Source organism: Acartia tonsa, chromosome 1 (assembly GCF_053477335.1).
Source record: "Acartia tonsa isolate MP-2025a chromosome 1, ASM5347733v1, whole genome shotgun sequence".
In the NCBI taxonomy this organism is placed as follows: domain Eukaryota; kingdom Metazoa; phylum Arthropoda; class Copepoda; order Calanoida; family Acartiidae; genus Acartia; species Acartia tonsa.
Genome location: NC_137260.1, coordinates 6,378,369 through 6,401,148, shown reverse-complemented (window position 1 = coordinate 6,401,148; position 22,780 = coordinate 6,378,369). Strand labels below are relative to the sequence as shown.

Here is a 22,780-nt window from a genome sequence, read left to right as displayed (position 1 = left end):
TTTTGGATTATTAGATGAAGTAATAACCCCATTTATTAGTTATTAACTCCATTTTACATTTTTTAAAACAGTAACCCTTTTAAGCAGATCCCGTTCGGTTCAGCAGTTAGCGAGATACTTCGGTACAACCCGACAGACATCCTGTTACTTTATTATAAGGATTTAGTAGTGTTTTAAATTATGAATCTCTATCGATACTGAAAATTTAAGCATTACTGTGTATTGATTGTGTATGAATGTTTAATCAAGATAAAAAACAGTGTCGTGCAGAATGGTGGTATAAACGCCCCTTTTAAAACATAATATTAGGAAGGTCTGCCTTACCCTTTCCCCCCCCCCCCCCTTCCTCCCATATTGATTCACATCCCCTCTGGTAATAAGTTGGGCACGCCACTACACTGAAATCAAACTTTAAAAGCAATTCAAAGCTTTTTAATATTTAGGTAAGATCCGTATGTTTGTAACGGATAGCTGATTTCTAATTTAGGAATTTTAGAATTGTTCTAACGATTTCAAACTTAAAATGATGATTCCTGTAACAGAATGGTACAATTAACAAAGCGTAGAAGTAGCACTTTACTCGTCTTTTCATTTCATTATAATCGGTTTAGCGTTGAATTTTTGTTCATTTAATTTTCATACCAAGCGGCTTGGCTGAGGATTTTTCAAAATATTAAGTTTTTTTTTTACAAATAACTTAAATCATGGAAAGAAAACGGAGTAGCGGGTTTAGTCGTGTTTTCACAGTAGTTTTTCTCCAATTTGATTCTATCCAATGCGGGGCAATCATTAACATTTACCTAACTTAACAAAAATATCAAAAGCTACTGTGAAAATACAACAAAGCCCGCTACTTCGTTTCCTTCCCATGGTCCAATAAATTTTATGTATATTATTTCTTATGGAAATGTCGAATCATCGATGTATTCTTAAAAGTTAATTTGTACCATTAATAACAGACCAAGTAAGTCAAATACTAAATGCACATTGGTATTGGAAATTAGCATTCTATCTTATATAATAGCAAATTAATTCCCATTTTCCTAAATAGAGTTACAGAAGGACAGACGAAATAAATTAATGAGAAGCTTTTCTACTAAAATCAGACAAACACCAGAGATTTAAAGGGATAAGACCATGGTCGATAAATTAATGTACTACATCCATAATGATAATACTCAAAAACACCCCTTCTGAAGATTACAATCAGTGGTTAAAACGTTATGACACTGAACTTAATGAACCAACCAATCAAAATAAAATAAAAGACGCCGTAATTGTCAATACAACGAAAAATAAAAAGTATTATATATAAACCTTTGTGGACTAGTGTAATAAACAACCCAAAGTCCCCTCCCTCCCTGGACAAACATGCATCCAACTACTTAAAAACAAATTCTATGTAATAAATAAACAAAACACAATTATATCATCACAATTTTTATTGAAAAATTAATAAGTAAAAAACTAAATTAAAACAAAAACTAAAATGAATGTTCCATGTTAAAGGAAGCCGCAGGAAATACACCGCTCTAGCTGCTCAAAAGCTGCCCTAAGTAGACCTAACATCTTAAATTTGAAGCCTTTATCTGTAATAACAAAACAAGTTATACCTAGGCATTTTAATTTGTTATTTAAGCTGGAGGCTACAAATTTGGGGTATTGGGTCTACATATAGCAGTTTTTTAGCGGTTGGATTGGTGTATTTTCTGCAGGCATCCTTTAAATAAAAAAAACAAGTTCTTTGGAACAAAACAGAAATATTTCATTACTTAGAAATAAAGTAATTCAGGTTTTTTTATAATTACTTCTTACACAATTAACATGTTAAATATGACTATTTCATAGGACTTAGTAGATTTTTAAATATTGATTAAAATAGGATTTCTATTTGTAATTTTTAATAAATACATTTTGGAATTTTGACATTAAACCCAAAGTTTTCTCTTTATAAAAAAATCACTATGATAATGAAAATTTAATAATTAAAATTAAATTAAAAAGCTTTAAGCTCTAGACCTAATCGTAAATAATGAAATAAAAAAAACAAAGAATTTTCAGTTAAAACCTAAATTTCGCATATTATTATTACTTAAATTTTTCAACATTTTAGTGTCGTATAACTTGATAAATATTTAAACAGGGGGTTTTTATCTATGGCTAGGAATAACTTAAAAATAGAGAAAAATTACATTTATTTATAAGATAAATAGATATTAGCGAAGTATATATTATTGATTAAGGAGCCTAGGAGTGTGAAGGACAGAATAACGGACAAGCAGGAAACAATCACAGAATTCACCAACAAAATTGTTCTTGCAGTTCCCAAAGTCCACAAGTCACAGTAGCATCACAGTTTAGTAACAGATGTGTACCTTAGTGTGATATTACTGCAACTAATGTGTCATAGAACCAGTATTATGTATATGTGTGTGTAGTTCTTTTTAAAATTATTACATATCATAGTAACTTCTATTATTTAAACTGATGGAGATGTTGTTATGTAAAATATTTTTCTTTTAATCATCAAATCCTTGGGATAATAGAAAATTTGCGGCCAGATTTTCATTTTTCTCACAGGCAAAATATGCCTGGATGACAAGGTGCTCGGGAAATCCAAGGGCTTTCAACTGAAAAAAAAATTTCAAAGTTTTAAAAGGTTGTCTCAAATGATTAAAAAATGTCTAAGTAATTTGTCGAAAAATAGCAATAAATAATGTGACGTCTGTCTGTGTGTAGCAAAGGCTCTCGCTAACCGCTCAACCGTTTTGGTCCTTTTTTACAGTGAAGCTTACTATATTTATATTGATAGCTTATGACTATATGGTGGAGGGTTGCTCTTGTAGAAGAATAATCACTCCCATTTTTTACTTTTTCTCTTTCCCTAAAATGCCACTAAGGTCCACTAATTAGCCGCTAATTATCAAATACTAGCGGCTTCGCACCAAGCATCTAGGGCCTCTGTAATCAAAAGTTCAGAAAGGAGCTGAAAAATAGCCTAAAACCATCCCAAGACTTAAATCTAAACATGAAATAGCCTTAAATAAAAAACTCAATCCCTTCAGCAGTTATTAAAATCTTAAGCTTCAGACAAAATACCCATACTACTTTCTATAATACTTACCCTCTCAATGGCCTCCTTGTCCTGCGGAGAGACCTGGATGACTCCAGGTTGGTCCAGACCTCCCTCTCCTCCCTCCAGCTCACCCTCACCACCCTCGCCCTCAGTCTCGTTTATCATTCGGATGAATGCTTCCTGGTTCTGAAATTAAGTAAAAGGTTAAGATAAGTATAGAACTCAAAAATATTTGCTGCAAGGATATTTTAAAAAGTGTTAATTGATGTTTTTAAGTCCACTTTAATGTAAACCTTCAAAGCATAACAGCTTTGAGTTGATTGAACATTTTGATATCAATCCATCCCATTAACTTTCCAAACATTATTTTTTTATTTTTTCATAATGGATTTCCATCTGTATACCTGAGAGATAATCTGTAGTAGCTGAGGGTTGGATGAACGAATTTGTTGGAGTATGGCCATTTACCTACATGTCCATCTGCATGTCTATCTGTCCGTCTCTATGTCTGTCCATCTGTATACCTGAGAGATAATCTGTAGTAATTGTTTGTATACCTGAGAGATAATCTGTAGTAGCTGTGGGTTGGATGAACCAATTTGTTGGAGTATGGCTATCTATCTACATGTCTATCTGTCTATCTATCTGTCCATCTCACTGTGTTCAAGAAATCCCGAAAATTGACAAAAAATCATAGAGAGTGTATATTTGAACATTTTGATGAAATTTTATTTAAAAAGCAATAAGCAGGGTTTCGGATCCGGATCTGGATCCGGATCCGCAAGGATCCGCATATTTTTGAGTCCAAGGATCCGGATCCTTAGACTCCAAAAAATGCGGATCCGGATCCTTAGACTCCAAAAAAGGCGGAAAAAATGGAAAAATCTACCTAAATTTATATAAAATCTCAGACATTCTCTTGATGAGAGCCAATCTTTAAGGTTTAGGTTCAGACTTGAAAAATTTGGTGATTTTATTTTTATTGTCAAAGATCCGGATCCGGATCCGGATCCGCATCCGGATCCGGATCCGCACTGACCAAATTTTGAGGATCCGGATCCGCACTGACCAAATTTTGAGGATCCGGATCCGCATAAAATCAATGCGGATCCGAAACCCTGGCAATAAGATCCCCCTAATAAAAAGGTATGATAGTTCAGATAAGAGCTTAAACATTATTAGATAATCATTTATTTGATTTTAAAACTTTTCTTTACTTTAAGTTTAATTGAATAGGTGTTTTAAGTAATAAGAAATATATATTACTTTTATGACTTAAAAAATTGTTATTTTTTTGGTTAACCCTAGTTACTTAAGAGCTTGAAAAAGCAAACTTCGCAAGATTTCGGAAGATTAGGCTAAGGTTCTATGACATTATACATAGTTCTAATTTACTCATACGAGAGGATTTTATTGCCATCCTTTGCCATTTTTAGTTCTGGACCCAAACGTAAAATTTTCATTTCAAGAAAATTGTTTATCTTACAAGAAACGGGTATGTCTAGAAAAGTACCAACAATTACAACAAAAAATGGAGATTTGACTTCTTTTAAAGGCTAAACGTATAAATTATTATATACTGATTCCAAAAATATATAATACTCAAAAATAGCTTTAAAAATAAAGGGTCCACACTGATTTGAAATGTAGTTTAGTTGACCGAAAAAATAGTTGTTTACTATGATGAAAAGGAACTTAATTCCAAACCTCTGGTGTAATTACACATCAAATTCTTATTTTTCATAGTAAAGAGCTAATTCTTTCGGCTTTATTTCAAAAAACTTGTGTATATTACTAAACAATTGTTTAAAAGTGTATTTTCCAAAATGTAAAAATCGATTTTTTGTCACTGTCAGGAACATAGTGCATCTGTATACCTGAGAGATAATCTGTAGTAGTTGTGGGTTGGATGAACCAATTTGCTGGAGCATAGCTGGCAACATATTTGGGTTCTGCTGAATTACTGCACGGATCTATAAAGAAAAAAATATGGATATAAGATATACATTAAAATATTGACAGGCAAAAAATTGTTGTCAATTTAGCTTGCTAATAAGGACCTCATTTATTCTCATTTATTGGTCTGTTCTTTTATCCAGTAGTAAGGGAGTGGATAGGGTTAAGGGGGTATTGTTATTTTAGTCAGCTGCGGCGCGAGCATCACTTTTTCATAGTAAAAGAAAATCTGGTACAATTTCCAAGTAATAATGTGTCGATAAAAACTAAAAGGGGGGAGGCGGATGTGCCACTTTTTGAAACCAAAAGTAAAACGTGCATGATCTCAGCCCATAAAAGAGTTACAGCTCTAAAATTCTGCACAACAGCATCTGCTGAGCAGAATTTTAGAGCTGTAACTCTTTTATGGGCTGAGATCATGCACGTTTTACTTTTGGTTTCAAAAAGTGGCACATCCGCCTCCCCCCTTTATTGATGAACAAAGATGACAACATCAAGAAGTAGCGAAGCAACAAAAATCAAGCATTGACGACTGGACAAAAATAGTTGTAGAGCAAATAATGGGTGACCATAAAAAGAGAAAGAAATCACGAAACCTTATACATTAAATATACTTATGCTTTTTAATCAGGACCGCCAGACCGACGGACCAAGTAAATTACATTCTTTTACCTGATTAAACATTTCGTGCTCTCTGAGAAAGGCAAGGGGGTTCTCTCCAGCTCCGGGGGCAGACTCTCCTCCCTAGAAATATTAATATTAGAAAGACAAGGGGGTTCTCTCCAGCTCCAGGGGCAGACTCTCCTCCCTAGAAATATTAATATTAGAAAGACAAGGGGGTTCTCTCTAGCCGGGGGCAGACTCTCCTCCCTAGAAATATTAATATTAGAAAGGCAAGGGGGGGGGGTTCTCTCTAGCTCCAGGGGCAGACTCTCTTACCTAGAAATATTAATATTAGAAAGACAAGGGGGGGGGGGGTTCTCTCTAGCTCCAGGGGCAGACTCTCCTCCCTAGAAATATTAGAAAGGCAAGGGGGGTTCTCTCCAGCTCCGGGGGCAGACTCTCCTCCCTAGAAATATTAAATTAGAAAGGCAAGGGGGTTCTCTCTAGCTCCGGGGACAGACTCTCCTCCCTAGAAATATTAATATTAGAAAGGCAAGGGGGGATTCTCTCTAGCTCCGGGGACAGACTCTCCTCCCTAGAAATCTTAATATTAGAAAGGCAAGGGGGGGTCCCTCAAGCTGTGGATAGTTTTTCTTGAAAAAAAATCCCCCCTAAAAAGGTATGGGGGAAACGACACAATGGAGCTAATTCCCTGTGAAAAATTCCACTTTCCCATTTAAAAAAAAAAATTTTGAAAGTTGCCACTTTCGTAATACGTAAAAATAATTTTAGGAAATTTTTATTCCTGGTGCATTATTTGCCAAATGTACCACTTTTCTGCACTACCTCTCCGATTTTGTTAATACTCTATATTTTGGTCCGTTGGGTCATTCAAGGATGCTGGATGGCCAAAAAAAGTTTCAGAGTCCCTGGATGTCTAGATATCTAGCTATCTATGAAGGTAGGTAACAAAAATGTAAAAAACACCTATTTTTTCACAATTTTAAAAATTAATTTTTTCATCAATCTTACATCCAATCTATACATTTTATTATACCAAAATGATCGTTTATTCATGTAAAAAGCGCACATAATGCTATTTTGGCCAAAACTCTAATTTTACAGGGTGTCCAACAAAAAGTGTATTTTGGATATCTAGCGTAATATCCAAAATACCTGTCCAAAAAAATCATTTTTTTGGCTTAAATCCTGTGTTTTATATGTGGGCATATGTGGTATATAACGGTTCGGAGGACCCGGGACTATAAGGTTGTCAAATTTCATTTTGGAACACAATTTAAATGTGATTTTTGTGTCTGTAGAGCTTAAACTTGGTCCAAATTGGCTATTTTTTTCAAATTACTCTAATATGGGTCTTAGTATGTTTGGCCATAGTGTTTTCTGACCAGATCAATATTTTCCTATTTTTTGGACACCCTGTATTTTCAAAAAAAGAGAAAAAAAATTTTTGTTTTTTTTTTAAATTTTTTTTCTATTTTGAAGTTAATTAAAACTGTCAAATAGATACAGATTTTGACTAATAACAATAATATTTGCCTATTTTACAAAATTTTACACTTTTGGGACACACTGTGCATGTTTTTGAAAAATGATGGTTTTTGCCCATTTTTGGGAGGAAGGAGTCGTTTTAAGGCCATAGACTATTTCTTCATTTTTGTAAAACTTTTCAAGATACATCATTTGTTATTTATGCAAAAACCGCAAAAACCGAACCTTTTTGCCGTTATTCACTGCCAAAGGCGGAATTTTTTACGTTTTTGCCGTTCCCGAGGATTTAATGCGCATTTTAGGTAGGAAGACGTTGATTTTTCAAGATTACTCTGAAATACTTTTATTTAGAAAATTTAATTTTCTAAAATTCATATTAAGTCAAATTTTTTGTGCGGTTTTTCGTCGAGATGGATTTCAATTGTTAAAACAAGAAATTGAAGTGTATATAATATAAATAATTGCTATAACATAAGTAATAAAAGAAACATTAACCATGTGCATTTGAAATTCCTTTTGACAAAAATCGGTTGGATATACAAAAATTTTTACTTTACATGAAATTTAGTAAAGTAAAATACCTAAATAAAAGTATTTCACAGTTATCTTGAAAAATCAACGTCTTCCTACTAAATTTACCCATGCCAATAGATTTCAGGGGGGTAATTACCCCCCCCCCCAAGCAAATTTTACCCCCGGGGTAAAAATTTTTTTGGGGGGGGGTAAAAAAAATTTGCGGCCCGCTTCGCGCGCCATTTTACCCCCCCCCCTTCAAAAATGTTTACCCCCCCAAAATAAAAAGCTTGGACGCCCCTGCTTTTAAGCAGAACCCGTACGGTTCAGCAGTTGGCGAGATCCTTTATTATAAGGATTTAGTAGTGTTTTAAATTATGAATCTCTATAGATACTGGAAATTAAAGCACTGAATGTGTGTGTAAATGTTTAATCAAGATAAAACAGAGTGTCGTGCAGAATGGTGGTATCAACGCCCCTTTTAAAACATGATATTAGGAAGGTCTGCCTTACCCTTGTTTTACATCCCTCTGAGATGGGTTTTTAAAAGATGCCGCGTTTTTTCGAGACATTTTTTACGCTATGAATAACAAGCGCGGCATTCGCGAAATCTAAACAGAGTATACAACTTAAGAATTCAAATTTTAAAAATTATCATTTTAGCCATTTGTATAATGTCTAATATAGCTCTTAAAAGATATATTAATTAATATGCAGCAAAAATGGATTTAAGATAAGGGGGGGGGGGGGGTTTAATGCAACCATCTCGTAATCAATGTATAAATGGCACTTAAAATTCGAATTTTGATCTGAAATTTTGCATGAGTAATCCTTGGTAGGTCTATTTTCCCTAAATTGAAAAAAAAGTTGAAAAGTAACGGCTCAGCTGTTTTGCCGTTTTTTGGCTATTTTTAGGGCAAATCTGTCATAAATTACGTAGAAATCAACTTTTTGAAACATATTTTTGCTTTAAATCATGTGAAATGATACAAAATAACATTTTTTAGATTTCTAGTACCAGCAACTACCGGCTAGAACCATTTGAAAACATTTGGATTGGAAAAGAGCATTATGTGGAGAGAGGTTTCGTGATGGATTTCGCTTGAAAATACCCAACAAATGGCTATATGGATGAGCCGCCAGCCGTTAGCCGATACTTTTTCAGCTTTTTGTTCGATTTAGGGAAAATAGACCTACCAAGGATTACTCATGCAAAATTTCAGATCAAAATTCCAATTTTAAGTGCCATTTATACATTGATTACGAGATGGTTGCATTAAACCCCCCCCCCCCCTTTGTTTTTCTTTTAAAAAGGCTCTACCAACAAAAGCGAAATAATTAAATAAATAGTTGTCTTCTTGTTTAGATTTCGCGAATGCCGCGCTTGTTATTCATAGCGTAAAAAATGTCGAGAAAAAACGCGGCATCTATTAAAAACCCATCTCTGGTAATAAGTTGGGCACGCCACTACACTGAAATCAAACTTTAAAAGCTAAGCTTTTTAATATTTAGGTAAGATCCGTACGTTTGTAATTGATGGATTATTTTAAGCATTTTAGTATTGTTCTAACTATTTCAAACTTAAAATGATGATTCCTGTAACAAAATGGTACTATTAACAAAGCGTAGAAGTAGCACTTTACTCGTCTTTTCATTTCATTATAATCGGTTTAGCGTTGAATTTTTGTTCATTTAATTTTCATACCAAGCGGCTTGGCTGAGGATTTTTCAAAATATTAAGTTTTTTTTTTACAAATAACTTAAATCGTGGAAAGAAAACGGAGTAGCGGGTTTAGTCGTGTTTTCACAGTAGTTTTTCTCCTATTTGATTCTATCCAATGCGGGGCAATCATTAACATTTACCTAACCTAACAAAAATATCAAAAGCTACTGTGAAAATACAACAAAACCCGCTACTTCGTTTCCTTCCCATGCAATGGTCCAATAAATTTTATGTATATTATTTCTTATGGAAGTGTCGAATCATCGGTGTATTCTTAAAAGTTAATTTGTACCATTTAGTAACAGACCGACAGACCAAGCAAGTCAAAAACTAAATGCAAATTGGTATTGAAAATTAGCCTTCTGTCTTACATAATAGCAGATTAATTCCCATTTTCCTAAATAGAGTTACAGACGGACAGACCAATCGAAATAGATTAAGGATTAGCTTTCCTACTAAAATCAGACAAACACCAGGGATCTAACGGGATAAGACCATGGTCGATAAATTAATGTACTACATCCTTAATGAATGATAATACTCAGTAAAAACACCCCTTCTGAAGATTACAATCTGTGGTTGAAACTTCAGGACCTAATGAACCATCCAATCAAAATTCAATATAAGTTGGTAACACAGCGAACAAGAAAAAGTTATTATAAAACTTTGTGGACTAGTGTAATAAACAGTCTAATGCCCCCTCCATCCCTGGACTGGACAAACGTGCATTCAACTACTTAAATACAAATTCTATGAAGTAAATAAACAAAACACAATTATATCATCACAATTTTTATTGAAAAATTAATATGTAGAAAACTAAATTAAAACAAAAACTAAAATGAATGTTCCATGTTAAAGGAAGCCTGCAGGAAATACACCGCTCTATCTGCTGAAAAACTACCATAAGTAGACCCATACCCCAAATTTTAAAGCCTTCATCTCTAATAACAAAAAAAAGTTAAACCTAGGCATCTTAAATTGTTATTTAAGCCGGAGGCTACAAATTTGGGGTATTAAGTCTACATATGGCAGTTTTTCAGCAGTTGGAATGGTGTATTTTCTGCATGCCTCCTTTAAATAAAAAAAACAAGTTGTTTGGAACAAAACAGAAATATTTCATTACTTAGAAATAAAGCAATTCAGGTTTTTTTTATAATTACTTCTTACACAATTAACATGTTAAATATGACTATTACATAGGACTTAGTAGAATTTTAAATATTGATTAAAATAGGATTTCTATTTGTAATTTTTAATAAATACATTTGGAATTTTGACTTAAAAACTAAAAGTTTTCTTTTTATAAAAAATCACTACGATAATGAAACATTTAATATTTAATATTAAATTAAAAAGCTTTAAGTAGACCTAAATCATGAAATTTAAAAATCATAAAAGAATTTTCAGTAAAACCTAAATAGCAAAGAATATTTTTACTTAAATTTTTCAACATTTTAGTGTCGTATAACTTGATAAATATTTAAACAGGGGGTTTTATCTATGGCTAGGAATAACTTAAAAATAGAGAAAAATTACATTTATTATCAATAAGATAAATAGATATTAGCGAAGTATATATTTTTGATTAAGGAGCATAGGAGTGTGAAGGACAGAATAACGGACAAGCAGGAAACAATCACAGAATTCACCAACAAAATTGTTCTTGCGGTTCCCACAGTCCACAAGTCACAGTAGCATCACAGTTTAGTAACAGATGTGTACCTTAGTGTGATATTACTGCAACTAATGTGTCATGGAACCAGTATTATGTATATGTGTGTGTAGTTCTTTTTAAAATTATTACATATCATAGTAACTTCTATTATTTAAACTGATGGAGATGTTGTTATGTAAAATATTTTTCTTTTAATCATCAAATCCTTGGGATAATAGAAAATTTGCGGCCAGATTTTCATTTTTCTCACAGGCAAAATATGCCTGGATGACAAGGTGCTCGGGAAATCCAAGGGCTTTCAACTGAAATAAAACATTTTTAAAGTTTATTGAAATATTTAGAAGTGCAAATATGTAAGAGTTCGTTTTTAAAAAGTTTGTCTGAAATGATTCAAAGTTGTCTAATTTGACGAAAAAAGTATCAACAAATGTCTGTCTGGGACTTCAGTAGTTATAAAGATCTTAAGCTTTAGACAAAATACCCATACTACTTCCTATAATATTTACCCTCTCAATAGCCTCCTTGTCCTGCGGAGAGACCTGGATGACTCCGGGTTGGTCCAGACCTCCCTCTCCTCCCTCCAGCTCACCCTCACCACCCTCGCCCTCAGTCTCGTTTATCATTCGGATGAATGCTTCCTGGTTCTGAAATTAAGTAAAAGGTTAAGTATAGAACTCAAAAATATTTGCTGCAAGGATATTTTAAAAAGTGTTAATTGATGTTTTTAAGTCCACTTAAATATAACCTTACAAAGCATAACAGCTTTGAGTTAATTGAACATTTTGATATTAATACATCCTATTAACTTTCCAAACATTATTTTTTTATTTTCTCATGAAGATTTCCATCTGTATACCTAAGAGATAATCTGTAGTAGCTGTGGGTTGGATGACCCAATTTGTTGGAGTATGGCTATCTATCTACATGTCTATCTGTATGTCCATCTGTATACCTGAGAGATAATCTGTAGTAGCTGTGGGTTGGATGAACCAATTTGCTGGAGCATGGCCATTTAACTACATGTCCATCTGCATGTCTATCTATATGTCCATCTATATACCTGAGAGATAATCTGTAGTAGCAGTGGGTTGGATGAACCAATTTGTTGGAGCATGCTATCTATCTGCACTGCATGTCTATCTGTCCATCTGTATGCCTATCTGTCCATCTGTATACCTGAGAGATAATCTGTAGTAGCTGTGGGTTGGATGAACCAATTTGCTGGAGCATGGCTGGCAACATATTTGGGTTCTGCTGAATTACTGCACGGATCTTAATAGAAATAAAACATTATCCTATTATATAAAGTACGTAATAAGGTTTTTTTGTCTAAAGCTTAGGATTTCAATAACTACTGAACTGATTGAGTTCTCCTTGTTGAAGAAGCCTCTCATAGGTCCCAGTAAGGTTTTATGCTATTTTATTTCTAAAATTCAAGACTTGTGATTGTTTTATTCTATTTATCTTCTCACTTAGAATAGAGAGACCCTTAATGCTAGGGCTCAGCTGCTAGTTTATTGATGAACAAGAATGACACGAAGAAGCGATGCAAAAAGATCAAGGATTGACAACCCGACAAGAGCAGAAGTTGAGGGACCATAAACAAGAAGATACACATAAAGAAATCACGGAATCGTTTACATTTTTGTCTTTTGAAAAGCACCGCCAGACCGACGGAGCAAGTAAATTACATTCTTTTACCTGATTAAACATTTCGTGCTCTCTGAGAAAGGCAAGGGGGTTCTCTCCAGCTCCGGGAGCAGACTCTCCTCCCTAGAAATATTAATATTAGAAAGGCAAGGGGGTTCTCTCTAGCTCCGGGGGCAGACTCTCCTCCCTAGAAATATTAATATTAGAAAGGCAAGGGGGTTCTCTCACGCTCCGGGGGCAGTCTCTCCTCCCTAGAAATATTAATATTATAAAGGCAAGAGGGTTCTCTCTAGCTCCGGGGGCAGACCCTCCTCCCTAGAAATATTAATATTAGAAAGGCAAAGGGGGTTCTCAATGGCTTTTTAGAGTCCAGTAAAGCTGATATAAAACTAGAAATGAATTATTTATTAGTCTTTTATCTCTAGTTTTATATCAGAATCACCAAAAACATAAATGGTATTGTGTGTCCACTAAGTAAACCAGGGGCTTGCACCAAGTGGACGTGTAGATTCTAGAAAGTCCTCCCTTTGTTTCTCCCTTGAAGATCACTCGCAATACCAAATCTCAGTACATGAGCCTGATGAAGGGTTTTTAACTTCTTCGCATGTTTTATTTTCTCACTTTATTCACAATTTTAAATTAGGTAGGTATCATTTGTTATTCTTGCACATTTAAAAATTCAAGATTTGATTATTATTCGTTTACTTATTCTTTATTCTGATGGAAATTTGACCATTTTCATCAGATGGTCAAATTTCTATCAGAATAAAGAAGTGTATGAAAATCACGCATCATTTTTCTATTCAACTGATATTCAGTGATATTTTTCACCTACTAAAGTTCCTAGTTTCAAAGAATGAGATAAATAATTTACAGCCAGTCCAGTTAGTACTGGCATTCAAAATAAAAGGAAAGCTACACTTCCACATAAGGGGGGGTTTTTTAATGCAACCATCTCGTAATCAATGTATAAATGGCACTTAGAATTCGAATTTTGATCTAAAATTCTGCATGAGTAATCCTTGGTAGGTCTATTTTCCCTAAATCGAACAAAAAAGTTGTAAAAGTAACGGTTAACGGCTCAGCCGTTTAGCCGTTTTTTTGCTATTTTTAGGGCAAATCTGTCATAAATTACGTAGGAATCAACTTTTTGAAACATATTTTTGCTTTAAATCATGTGAAATGATACAAAAACAACATTTTCAGATTTCTAGTACCAGCAACTACCGGCTAAAACCGTTTGAAAACATTTTGGAGCAGATAATAGTATTATGTGGAGATAGGTTTCGTGATGATTTGCATTGAAAATAGCCCCAAAAATGGCTAAACTGCTGAGCCGCCAGCTGTTAGCCGTTATTTTTCCAACTTTTTGTTCGATTTAGGGAAAATAGACCTACCAATGATTACTAATGCAGAATTTTAGATCAAAATTCGAATTCTAAGTGCCATTTATACATTGATTACGAGATGGTTGCATTAAATCCCCCCCCCCCCTTAAACAAATATTTATCGCATCGTATTAGACAGCTTACCGAGGAAAGAAAACAAAAAATTGTAAGATTAATTAAAGTTTTGTTGGCCCCGAGGGACAGAAGGCCCGGGCTCCTAACATAGTGGAAATATATTTACCTGTGCGGCAGCTGCGACTGCTGGTGCGCCTGCAGCCGCGGCTGCTGGGGAAGCGGCGGCACCGCCAAGGTCGGCAGCTGCTGTGGCCGGAATGCCCGTCAGCAAGTATTCAACAGCTCTGTCGGGGTTGTTGAAGCTGGCGCGCAGGGCAGCTTCCACCTAGTCAACAAACATAATTATTATACACCTATGAGGTTTCTTATTAACAATGCAACGTTATGTTAGAATCGCCTATTTATTTAAAAACATTGCACAGTGATTTTTTGTGACAATAAGTATTAATTCAACTAGTTGATTTTTTTAGAAATGACATCCACACTGTTAAGTATTTATATGGCATATTTTTCCTATTATCATAGTTTTTTTTTCAATGATTATTGGACGATAAGGCATAATGTTATTATTAGTGCTTTTAACTGTTGTTGTCTGTTTGTCCCGACTGTCTGAAGGGGGGGGGGGGGGGGGAATAAAGAAATCAACAATCCTGAAAACTTTATTTCTAGTTTTTCTCCTCCATTTGGGGGGAAAAATTAAAAAAATGTGGGAGGGGGTAAACTGAATTAGATAAAGAGTATTGAAAACATTAGCGCGTGTTTTATTGTCCTTGGGTTAAAAAAAATAGAGGGGAAAATACCCCTTAAGTAAATACATTTTTTTCCTACCTGACTTCTCTCATAGCCCATATCCATAATATTTTGTATCATAGAGTTGAGCTGCTCTCCAACTACAATATCTCCGCCAAGGGCTCCACCATCAGCTGCGGGGGTCGAGGATTCCTGAAATAAATAGTTATTTTAATCACCTCAGCTCATTGGGGTGGAGTTTTCCTTCGATTTCAAGGGATTATCCAGAGAACCCAGAGCTTCATCCGCTTGTAATTTTGAGCGGAGTTTTTTTTACATTTTGACATAAAAATCTTGCTATATTTCTGCTGGTTGTAAAAATGCCATGTACCCAATGGAATGCGATACTCCAACACACACTATAGGATATAGGATATGTTAAGTAACATTCCAAGAGACAACCGACCCTTTGATTAACTCAATTTGTCAGAATGTCCAAACTGTGTATGACAATGAATTGTTCCTGAAGTATAGGCCAAAACACTTCCCATCCTCTCACTATTAGTGTCACGTGCTACATATAGCAGCAGTAGCCTAAACCCATCCTAGAAACTAAGTGATGCTTACCATAAATGGTAAACTTATTCATCGTTACCGAGATCTTAATGGACAAACAAAAAGCATTACTTGACAGGATTAGTGATGGGAATCCGGATCCGGAATCCGAATCCGGAATCCGCCCAATTTTCGGCCAATTTTGGAATCCGAATCCGGATCCGGAATCCGTTTTTTATAGCGGATTCCGGATTCTAAATTGGTAGGCTTAAATTACCGTCTTTTTTCTTACAACTCCCTCTGTTTGAAGGCAAAGATCAAAAAAAAAATTTCTACATAACAAATTTTAATAATTACTAATGTGATGTAAACACTTTAAACAAATCAAGGCTTCAACCAAGTAACATAGTGATAAATTAACGAAAAAAGCTATCCCTCTGTGACGGACGGCCTTTTAAAATACTGCTAGAATCCGGAATCCGCCAAAAATAAGAATCCGGAATCCGCAAGAATCCGTCACTTTTTTTGACGGATTCCTTCAGAATCCGGAATCCGAATCCGGCCCAAAAATTCGACGGATTCCCATCCCTAGACAGGATAGCAATTTTTTAAGTGATCAAATCCTAAATTCTCACCGTGGGTGCTGCGGGTGTTGAAGGCGTTGTGGCTGCTGTAGGTGTGGCGGGAGTGCTGGGTGTTGTTGCAGAAGGAGTACTAGATAGTCAACACACATATTTAAATGATCATTTGTGATAACCAGAGTTATTTAAAAGTTAGTATGTTTTCAACCTATTTTTAAAATAATATACAATTCTAAGACATGAAGATATATTTCGATTTTAGCAATCATTTTGAGTTTATTTTCTCTCTTGTAGATGTGAATCAACCAATATTAGCTTTGTCGTTTCAGTTATTGTCTCGAGGAATAAATATCAAAGGGATATTTTTTAAAGGGGTATTTTAATGTATATTACCTAATGTTTAATGATCTTGTTAAAAGTGTATGTGCTCCGTGTGGCTTTTTTTTTGGCACTGATCCTTCAACGTTTGTAAAAATGCGCGTAATGACTATGATTTCAAACAGGTTCGATACTATAAAACATTCATAATAGTCCATGTTACAGTTTTAATCCTTATCACAAAAATCTATTCTTGATTAATTAAAGTTTAAATATCTGTGCCTGGGGGCTGCGGCGGCAGGTGCTGCAGCTTCTGCCGCGGGCGCGGCTGGTGCGGGGGCAGCCTTTGGCTTTGTCACCATGACCACAATGAATTTCTTCTCATCAATATTGTATTTTGTAAGGGGTTCATCGTCAACTAAAATAAAAAAAAACTTTATACAAAATTGTAATTCATCCATTTTTCCAGGAAGTTACAAAAGTAAGATTTCTAAAATTGCTTTATTTATGTGTGTGTGTCTGAATGTAAATAACCACTGAAATGATATGGTTCTCCTTTAAAGTGAAGCTTCCAGGTTTATAAATATTATTCTTAATATGAGAGGGGTGGAGAACCTCACCCTTCCCAAGAGATATCGCCTTAAAATAAAAAGGCCACCCCCCAAAAAAAATTTATTCCATTTTCCTTTCCAAAATTAAACTGAAAGTGGATATCGACTTGCCTTCAGAAAATGAGAAGAAGAATAGGACCAATGATATAAAAACTGATTATGAACCACTGAACCCTTATTGCTGAAAAATGATTCTTACCTAATATTTTACCAGCATAGATAAGTTTTTGATGTGCGGATGGATAATCGTTGGCGCCCTTCTCACTCTCAATCTTTTGCTTTAAGCTCTTTACCTAGAGAAAAAAAAAAGATTAGTGACTTTGTCCCTAGAATCTAGGGGCTGAGCAAGTATTTGAAGGGATTATCGTTAGCGCCCTTCTCACTCTCAATCTTTTGCTTTAAGCTCTTTACCTAGAAAAAGAGGAAATATTCAGGGAGGAAGGGAGGGGACAATGGATCTAAAATTCAGACTTCTTACAGTCTTGGACTTTGGGTACCAGAACACCTGCAACTTTTATTATTTTGGCAAATTTCAAAGACTTTGGGTACTAGCGCAAAGAATGTCGCTAAAAAAATTATTCCCAAAGCAGACGAATCTTACTGAACTAACCAATACAAATACTAGCAGACTATTTAAAAAAAAATTCAAAACAAGTTTATTTGGGTTTTTAAACAAAATAGTTTTCTTCTGAGAAAGGGTGGGATAACCAGAATATCTACTGTGATACTTCTGTAACTATCCATTCTAATCAACCCCTTCTCAAATATGAAAACAAACTCCAATTATTGTATTATTACTGCCAGTACCTTTTATGATAAATTACAGACTATTCATAGGAAAATAAGACAGGATAACCTAATGTTAAATACTTTTCTTTCAGTGTTTGATAATTTCTTATTATACAAAGAAATAATAAAGATTGCTATATCTAAATTTTTGGAATTTTCCAGATATATCTGGTTTTAAAGATATTGAGTTAGAACTCTAAAATTGAATTAATTGCCCATTGTCCCCTCCCTTACTCCCCAGGAAATATTGTTTCTTGGATCTTGCACCAGCTTTTCATGTTCTTTAATAAAGTGAAACTTGTAGTGGGCTAAAATAACTGGATGAAAGAACTGGCTAATAAATGACGTCCATGTTAGTAACCTAATTTGACGATAATTTTTCTCCTGTCGTAATAACCAAGTATACTTAATATTCATTTGTATGTCACTTTACTCTTAATTAAAAATCTAGGTCAAAGAAATGAGAATTATATCAAATCATTGAAAGGGTAAAAAAACCATCAAAATTCTAATCTAACAAATAAACATGCTTAATAATAACAAAATCACCAATATAGAAATCTTTATCGATTTTCGTAAGTAAAACATGTAACCTCCATTATAAACACAACTAAATTCTAATACTAGTTTAAATAAAATTACTAAACATCTAATACCAACTCCCTAAAAGAACCACCTAAATAAGACTTACAGTTTGATCAGCTTCTATTTCTACTGTAAAAGTCTGCTGTTGAAGATTTTTCAGGGTCAACTGCATTGTGAAGCAGGTACAATCCCAGGTCCGCGGGGGGATTTTTTAAAATTCTGAAATCAATATCACAATAAGGATTTTTCTAGCTTAAAAGCTTTACATTAACATTTTTTTTGAAAAAGTTTGCCCATTTTCATTTATTTTGAGTACTGGTAATTAAGGTGATCTAAAAATGCTGGTAATTTTCTTATTTTTAATGTTTAAGACTTATTCAAAATTGCCACCATTTTCGATAATTCATCATTTTAATTTAAATACAAAATACTTTTCAAGATACATAAATTAAATAGTTATAAAGTATCACGGAAACAACATCATAATACAATAGTAAGACAGTAGGAAAGGACGAGATTTTTAGTAGCGCAGCTACTCTGTAATTCACTTCTTCTCCTCAGCGTATCTGTAGTGCAAATCTTTGCAGTCCTCCTCTGAGATGATCTCATATCCTGTTGGCTTCATGTGGTAGACACGGACAATGCCACCGCTAGCAGCATCCCTGAAGGTGGCGTGGTAGATGGCACGGCGGCCCAGGTCGTAGGCCTGCTCGTCTGTCAGGTCATACCTGTAATAATATATTATTATGTTGATAGGTATAAAGATGAAACAACAAAGATACAGTCATATAACTATGGAAGATAAATAAAACTTCACTTACAAATATCTATAAGACAAGTTGTAAAATATTTTAATAAACATTTTTTTCAGTTTTAAAGAAATAAAAGTTTTAAAAATGCAAATTAAGAATAAGTGCATTACAGTTAAAGTAAAGGAAGATAAAAAATTGTAAACACCAAAAACTTTAATTAAATCGACCAAAGGTGTAGTTGATAAGACTATCTTGAGAGAAAGAATAAAAATACAAGCTAGCAATTTTAGCAACTAATAACTAAACTGCATTTTTTGATTTATTGCTCATATAACTAAAAATTAGTACTTCCTAGTTTACATGCATTATAAATAAAATGAAATAATATCTTTGATTTTTTTTAATGAAAAAATATTAAGTTACAAGTGATTTTTATGTATGAGTAAAAATATTTAAGCCCGGTTGATTGTTCAGAGCCTTTGTTATAAGTTTTTTTTAAACATAATTGAATGGATGAATTACTAGTGGTATTAATCCTTTGTGATAGAGCTCCAGACGCTAGAGATTTGTATAAACATGAATTAAAACTTACTTGTAACCCTGATCTAGGACACCATACGCAAAGATGGAACCAGAGCCGACAGAGAAGACCTGCCCAGGGGTTCTCTCTCCGTCACTGTCAACATAGTACAGACCAGGTCCACGCTTGTCATAACCAGCAATCATTACGCCCATGCTCAGGCCCATACCTGATAATATGACAAATAAAGCTTAGAATAGTTATTTATTGTATCGTATTATAGACAGCCCTGTGTGGATATTAAAATGAAAAATTAAAGCCAGTTTTGTTAGCCCCGAGAGGTCCAAGGCTTGGTCTAGCTGAACTGATATTTATTTTAAGATTTTTTTCAAGATTCGGTAAAGTTGTCCCTATCACGTGCTATACGTGATTTTTTAGTAAGGCTTTGGCTTCAGTAAACCGGTTCTAATCCACCGGAAACTAATCAGCTTCGAAGCGATTCTAGTGCTGGGTTCGAGCCTTATCTAAATTGCGTTATGAATAAGCGTAATACAGTATCAGTCGTGTTACATTATTAAGAAAGTTTTAAGTAAGTAGATTAAATAAAAGGTTTCAATATAACTTTCTCGCATTGTGTGTTTTACCTTTGTAGTTGTAGGCAATATTTGACAAAAGTTTGCTGGCAGCTGCGACACTGATCCTTTCTCTATTTCTGAGCTCATACAGCCTGCACTGCTTGCTCAGCACACGCTCCCAGTAGGTACAGTCGGCCGCACCACCGGCCATGGTACCCAGCAGGTAGCGGTTGATGGGAATGATCTTTCTGACGCTGCCGGAGCCGATGTACATGCCGCCGGTGGCACGAGAGTCCACAGCCAATACAACACCGCCCTGATATCAAAGAAAATATGATTGTTGTTGAAAACTTAATTAAAGACACCATTAAACATTGCTAAAAACATGATACAGAACGGAAAATTGAACACAACATACTAATCTGCCAATATATCTCAATATTATGCAACATAACAAACTATTTTGTGTTTGACTAAATGGTCTTGTGGATTTCAAAATAAGCATACAGTTCAGCTGTTTGGAAGCTCGGAGACTTCAAATTTCGGGTTTTTAATAAGAAATAATCGTTATCAGCAACTATGAACTGTACATAACTCAATTTCTTGTAATATTAAATAAGATTTTCTTTGCCTGATATTTGAATCCAAGAGTGGTGGTACCGTGGTCGAAATTCATGGGAATTTCCTTGCCAGATTCGTCAACCAAGACATGTCCAAGGTTTAGACCTTACAATAGATGCTTTTAATATGAGAAATAGAAATCTTCCACCTTGGTTAAACTTTGTTCCCGAAAGGTGTCACGTGTTAAACAATTCAACGGAGAGGACTAAGATGATTAAGTCAATCTACAATTCCTTCTTTCTTCTTACTAAAACATAAAACATATCACTATCATAATTTCACACTTTAGTACTCTGGGGCGTAGAGAAGTAGTACCCCTAATATTAAAGATATCAGTAAAATCATAATGTATTTATTGTTGCTTGAATGTTACACCAGATTTTCATATTCCTTAATAAAGTGAAACTCGCAGCGGGCTAAAATAACGATACCCCATCCCACTGGGGATGAACGAACTAACCTATAAATGATGTAAATGTTAGCAACCTAACTTGACGACAATTTTACCCCTGTCACAATATCCACGTATATTCTATATCCATTAAAATCACATATTAAAGCATCTATATTCCTGGTGCAGGGAAGGGGGGCAACATGAGCTGGGAGTTACACTCGATGTTGGCGGACTCTGTGCACGCGTCTGAGGTGGACAGAAACTTGCCTGTGGGCCTGTACCCACAAATATCTGCCAAAGCCATCTTTAAATTGTCTGAAAATATAATGATTTATGAATTTACGAAACCTTAATATAATATATTTCTATACTACTAGTTATACAGCTTCTACGTTTACTAAATGATTAAAAGAAAAACATAGACATCTACAGTTTTGCCTCTAGCTTTTAGGAACTTTGTATAATTGAAAGGGACAGAGAGTGGCTTAAAACCACCCAAACTTAAAATCTGAAACTAAAATAGCCTAAAACCATCACAGGGCCTTAACTATAATGCAGTATAGAGATCTTAAGCATATCCTTAAACTATTTTTTATCTTCATAAGGATGTTATATCCTATATATATATACGAAAACTAGGAAATAAACACAATAAAAGTGTTACTGGTAAGAAAATGGGCAAAATGGTCTCTGTCTAAAGCTATACCAACAATATTTAGATTTTGTAATTCTAATTAAATTATTATGCAATCATAAGATCAAATATTTATATTGGAAAAATTATCTTAATTCACCTCTTATCCGTTTACAAAATCTATAATTGAAAAAAAAACATTATAAATATTATCACAAATTATATCAAATTAACAAATATCACTGAATAATATCATAAATAAAGCAATGAACTTGTAAAAATAAGCAAATAAAATAAAATTCGGAACTCATGCATCTTTTTCGGCTTTTCTCTAGTCATCCTTCACTATAAACAGACGTGCCACATTTTAGGTTAATCATTATATCAAAACTAAAGTTCAAACAAAATCCAAAATATTAATTGATTTAGCAGTTCTCGATATCGTTTATAAAATATTTGCAGGATACATCTTCCATTTCTTAAGCCAATGAATTTCTTGTAATTTTAGTTTTAGAAAAGCTTTTTATTTGTTTATATTTTCATGTAATAATGCGGCACATCTGTTTAATAATCAGATAGCGGCATTTCCCGTCGTGGCTTTTTGTAAAAGGAAACAAAATAGTATTTTATTTTTATATAATTTTCGTATTTTGTCAATTTTACTAACAACCGTGTTATGAAATAGAATGCATCGATTTTTTAAATCTTTTCATCATGTTTGAAATTCTTTTATTTCATAGTTGAAATTATTAAATAGAGATTATAAAAGAAAAAAACAACAACGATTGAAAAATTTAAGGGTAGAGAGCTTGTAAATAAAGGGATTTTCAGAATTGCTTCTCACCTAAGTTTTTAAAAGATAGAAAGATTTCTTGAATTCTAAAATAATAGGGAAAACTGTTTTTCTTGAAATTCACCTTTTGTTACCTACAACTTATCATTAAA

General features: G+C 34.1%; 2 protein-coding genes across 4 annotated transcripts; both read right to left on the bottom strand.

The window, feature by feature from the left end:
* Positions 1 to 1,424: 1,424 nt before the first annotated feature.
* Positions 1,425 to 18,547, bottom strand: Rad23 (UV excision repair protein Rad23). Of its 3 annotated transcripts, XR_013875255.1 has the most exons (11): positions 18,446 to 18,547; positions 17,165 to 17,258; positions 16,637 to 16,772; positions 16,091 to 16,169; positions 15,000 to 15,113; positions 14,338 to 14,496; positions 12,760 to 12,831; positions 12,235 to 12,330; positions 11,565 to 11,702; positions 10,752 to 11,360; positions 1,425 to 2,019 (listed from the first exon to the last, which is right to left on the bottom strand). XR_013875255.1 is itself a non-coding variant. In XM_080149280.1 (10 exons), the coding sequence occupies exons 1-10, from the start codon at positions 18,509 to 18,511 to the stop codon at positions 2,520 to 2,522; spliced, it is 1,065 nt and encodes a 354-aa protein (XP_080005406.1). In that variant the 5' UTR covers positions 18,512 to 18,547; the 3' UTR covers positions 1,425 to 2,519. The 3 variants fall into 3 exon arrangements, 2 of the variants coding, with proteins under 2 accessions (XP_080005406.1, XP_080005300.1); XM_080149280.1 differs by lacking the exons at positions 10,752 to 11,360; positions 11,565 to 11,702; positions 12,235 to 12,330; positions 12,760 to 12,831 and adding exons at positions 3,125 to 3,262; positions 4,954 to 5,049; positions 5,705 to 5,776 and having other exon boundaries at positions 1,425 to 2,630; XM_080149174.1 differs by lacking the exon at positions 1,425 to 2,019 and having other exon boundaries at positions 10,157 to 11,360.
* A 9-nt stretch (positions 18,548 to 18,556) lies between these two features.
* On the bottom strand, positions 18,557 to 21,525 carry Prosbeta5 (Proteasome beta5 subunit). The gene is made up of 5 exons (XM_080149382.1): positions 21,381 to 21,525; positions 20,818 to 20,914; positions 20,256 to 20,502; positions 19,684 to 19,840; positions 18,557 to 19,067 (listed from the first exon to the last, which is right to left on the bottom strand). The coding sequence occupies exons 1-5, from the start codon at positions 21,503 to 21,505 to the stop codon at positions 18,884 to 18,886; spliced, it is 810 nt and encodes a 269-aa protein (XP_080005508.1). The 5' UTR covers positions 21,506 to 21,525; the 3' UTR covers positions 18,557 to 18,883.
* Positions 21,526 to 22,780: the final 1,255 nt, after the last annotated feature.